General features: G+C 44.9%; 1 protein-coding gene across 8 annotated transcripts in view; it reads right to left on the bottom strand.

The window, feature by feature from the left end:
• Nucleotides 1-405: 405 nt before the first annotated feature.
• Nucleotides 406-4,444, bottom strand: part of LOC311436734 (uncharacterized protein) — a 29,382-nt gene continuing 25,343 nt past the window's right edge. Inside the window, exons 7-9 of one of the 8 annotated variants that reach the window (XR_014693064.1) lie at nt 1,904-1,984; nt 996-1,036; nt 406-831 (exon numbers count right to left, since the gene is read on the bottom strand). Coding sequence is in view for 1 of the 8 variants with exons in the window: in XM_084519200.1 (XP_084375326.1) it covers nt 807-831; nt 996-1,036; nt 1,382-1,538 (223 nt within the window). In the remaining 7 variants the exon portion in view is untranslated. Of the gene's footprint in view, nt 1,985-2,344 lie in introns of all 8 variants that reach the window. The other 7 variants (XR_014693069.1, XM_084519200.1, XR_014693065.1 and 4 more) reach the window with 7 other exon arrangements.

Here is a 4,444-nt window from a genome sequence, read left to right on the forward strand (position 1 = left end):
TGTGCAGGAGGAAGGATGATTCCTTAATATTCTGTCTGTGTGGTTTGTCACAACTTGTCTATGCTCTTTTACACAGAGTATATTCTTCTCAACAGCGTCTGAAATAATGCATAAAATACAGCAGGGAGAACTTCAGACACAGCACCTCGGTTCTGTTCAGGTGCTCTCAGGAAATGACTGTGAATCTGACAGCAATTTGGCACACGTGCATATTGCAGCCTTACTCTCAAGCAGTTTCCTCATGGTCCTACAGGATTTGGCCTGGTTTACTCTAAAGGGAAGACAAAACAAAAAAGAAGGCACAGAAGCAGGAATTATTTTGCTGGACACCACAACAGAGGCCCCTTAAACAGTCTACAGCATTAATATTATTCTATAGAGACTTTGCCCCTTCCAGGGACAAGATGCATATTGTTTCTTTATTTTTATTACATGGGATATGCATATGAAAGTACAATATATACAACAAAATATATTATTGTTTAGAAGAAAGGACATTGTCAGACTTCATATAGATTAGAATCTGCTAGGAAAAAAGAGAACAAAATAAAACAAACAAAAACACCAAAAAAAGTACAGATTTATTCATTTATTTTTAACTGTAGCCTTCTTATTGTAGGCTACTAAGTGAAGGGATGCAGCTTCACAAGGTCTCAATGACTGCTGGCATACTGTTACTACAAGCATCCAAGAGTTAATTTAAAGTCAAGTGTAAATACGGAGAAAGGTATTTTTCCCAGTTCAGAAAGTTGGAATAAATGATTCGAAAGTTTGGCTTAGAATCATCATTGTCTTTGACTCTGTTGTCATGAGACACCCCACCCAGAAAATCTAGAAAACAAAAATACAGTAGGTATGACATCACATATACCAGGGATGGCGAACATTTTTCATCTTCTTTACAGCAACAGAGGAAATCACAGTTGTGATCCAAAGCTATAGTACAAAACCAGCAGGAAACATTAAAACAGAAATGAAAGAAATATTTTACAGACCTCATCTTCCCTTGGTCTATTGTCAATTCACATGCACATGTCTGAAAAACAGAAACAGAAACTACCTAGCTTATGTCTGTGTTCATGGTACATGAAATTAAAGGTCACTGGTGAAAATCAAATTCTATTTGTAACGATCTGCCGAGATGTAATAACCCAAACGTTATCAGTCACAGAGAAATTGAGGCAATTCCTAAATGCATAGTTCTAAACTGCAGGAGTTGGTAAAGCTGTCAGAAGTTGGTGATGCCTCCAGTTCATGTCCAGCTGGGACACAGCACCTCACATGCCTGTACGTTTCCCCGGAGGCAGTAAAAAGGGTAAGGGCTGGGGAAGACGCCCTGGAAAATGGGAAGACCCATTGTGTTGCTATTTTTGTAACAAACCCGCTTGGCATGCGCCGCTGACGGCTGGCTGCACATCCACGTGCTGTCATCTGAGGGCTCGGGAACGCAGGAGGTCCAGGGCTGCTCAGAGAAGACGTCAGCTCCGGCAGCTGGTGGCTCCAGCAGAGGCTGTGCTGCAGAGATTGTTAGCTGCAGGCTGGAATGAGATTGTTTTTATGTGTTTGTTTCCAGCGTTGCTTGGCCTGTGTCTTTGTACAGCTGGGATTGTCACATACCTGGGGATGGAAGCTGCACCTTACCACTTGCCCTCTAAGGTCCCATCAAGATTGGACTTCAACCAATTTGGGTTTAAAGCATCCTACGACAGCCTTTATCCTGTCTGCAAGCTTTACGGTTTGGAAGAGTTTTCCCTTCTCCTTTTCCAGCCCCTGCTTTGCAGGACACTCTCCACAACAAGGCACCTTGGTGTCCTGCTCACTGTGGCACAGGTGGACACCTCTCCTCTCCCTCTGCCCTGCAGCATGGTGCACAACGATGTGACAGCACCAGCATTGTACCCACCGAGGGCTTCTCTGCAGAGGGGGGACACCAGCTGCCAACTGGGGTGGCTCTCCAGATGTTCAGCGACTCGAGGGCTCTCCCCTGCATGGACAGAGGGATAAAGTGAGGAAGACATCTCGTGCCAACAAACAGCAGAAAACTTGGTGCGTGTCCTGTGTGGGCAGGGAAGCAGCCTCCTGTTTAAGGTCATCCTCAGACACGAGCCAGCCGAAATCTGAACGCTGGGTGATGTCAACGCCAGAAAATCTGGCAGGGGAGAGGGCTGCTGCCCAAGCGCAGCGCTACCATACTTAGAGACGGAGCTGGCTCAGCTGCCTACGGCTTCACCCACCCTTTCAGCACCCGCAGCCGTCGCACAGCAAACACAACCCGCCCTATCCGACCGCACTGCAAATCTTTTAAGTAATCCAACTAGCCAAAACCAGAAAAACGGTTTCTTACCCCAAAACGTGCCGGGGAGCGCACAGGTGTGCAAAGATTTTGGTGGCACGGGAGGGCTCGGGGGTGGGGGGGGCTCCCCGGGGCGGCTCCGGCGAGGACGCTGCGCCCTCTGCAGCCGCGGTGCCGGCACGGCACGGCTCGGCACGGCTCTTGGGAGGCTCAGCGAGTGTTCCCGGCTAGGATTTCCTCAGCCCGCCGCAGCCATCCCCTGTTTCGTAACGGGCAGCACCGCCTTTCGCAATATTTTGCCCCCAAAAGAATGCCAGCCCTGCTCCTGCCCCGCAGCACTGACCGAAGCCTTGCTTCGACAGCTCATCTATCACAGCAGCCTTTTGTCTTCTGTCCTACAAATATTACAAAAAATAACAAACATTACAAGACTGCGTTAACACATTCATTCAAAAAAAAAAAAAAATCCAAAAGAAGTGGTGCAAAACCTCATTTTGATCTAAACCTGAAACTTTCGGAGGAATAAGAAAGGAGCCAAGGCACCGATTTGAAAATTATTTACTCAGGAAAGCTCTGCTGAAAAGGCATCCATCCCCTGGTTTGCTGCCCGGCCCTATTTTTCCACCTAGCTGTACAGCTGCTGTGCCTGAGGTCAAGTGATATGTCACTGTGGCAGATCACACAGGGAGGCAGTGGCTCTTCCCGGATTAGATCTCTTCCACATGGCCCTCTGAAAAGATTTGTAACAAATGTCAGCCCTGACTGTCCGCTGCTTAAAGCATATGTTTAAAGCCCTTAGACATCTCAGTCAAAAGGTATTGTAAATATAGGGACAAAGCCAGTAAATGCTTCACTGGGGAGTTTCAAGGATGGCAAAACAGAATCTGGCATGAAAAAAAAGAAAACAACCCACACGCCCCAAACAGGTCACCTTTAGCAGGGAATGTGTGCTCAACTTTGCTGCCATTCCAAGACCAGAAAGGGATTTGATTTTTATTTTTTTTCTCCAAAAGTAATCAAAACCATCAAGATGCTTCTGTCACCTATGGTGAGGCTGGCAAGGTCGCAGGGCCAGAGGGCACAAAATAATTTGAAAATGACTTTCTTGCTTGTCAGCATCCCTCACCACTGCTTTCATTATCTTTTTGGGAATTAAAAAGGAATCCTGTTTGAAATGGCCATTCTGCTATGCACAACACAGAAAAGTGCCTGCTGCTGTAGTCTTGCCTTATTTCTTCATTAATTCCACCAAAACACAAGAGGTTTCCTTGCGGAAAACTTGCATGTGCAGGTTAAACATGGCTTGTAATTAGAATCAAAAGCAAATACACAACAGCACCTATTCTTACTCTCATTATATTAGCAAGAAAGACAAGAGCAGCTATTTAGAAAAAGACCAGCACAGTGTCTATAAATCACTCAAGTCCCACCGGAAACTTTGTTCAGGTTTTATTGGTGTAGGAGTTTGTCTAACATGCTGGCACTGTGAGTAGAACCAAAAAAAATAGCAAAGATAAAATAGGTTGACTAAAGTGAACTTCCCCTTTGAAATCTCAAGGCAGAAATCTCTACGAGAACACCAACAGATGTATATAATGTATGAAATCTTCACCTTAATATGTGAAAAATTGCCACATGATGATTTCCCTGCTGCTTTCAGGGATTCCCCTGGTCTCTCTGAGCTTCCCTCAGGAAAAAGGGCTGAGAAGACTGTGCTGAGAAGGCACAGTCTTCATTTGTTTATATGATCAATTTTTTCAGCAGCAGAGGGATAGCAAAAAGAAGCTGAATCCATAGCACCTTGAAAACTAAAAGGAATGCTTTTTCTCCTTTACGCCAGCCAAGCCCTTTCCCCACAATCCAGTATTGTATATTTTGTTCTTTCTAGGTTTTCCACTGATTAATGAGCTACATAATACAATGACAGGGTTTTATTTTAGCTCTCTTGTAAACGGCAAAGAGAAAACATGAAATGATAAAGTATTTAAACTACACATCTCCTCACGTGTTCCAATTATGTAAGCAGGATTTCCTGTCAAAAAGAAACCCACAGGTGTGCCACTTCTGTTTCCTGATGCTACTCCAATGGCATGCACCTTTTAGGCAAAGTTACTCTCAGAGTGCCTTCAGTTCTGTCATCCTTTCTTACTT

The sequence above is a fragment of the Aythya ferina genome, assembly GCF_964211825.1.
Source record: "Aythya ferina genome assembly, chromosome: 4".
NCBI lineage: Eukaryota > Metazoa > Chordata > Aves > Anseriformes > Anatidae > Aythya > Aythya ferina.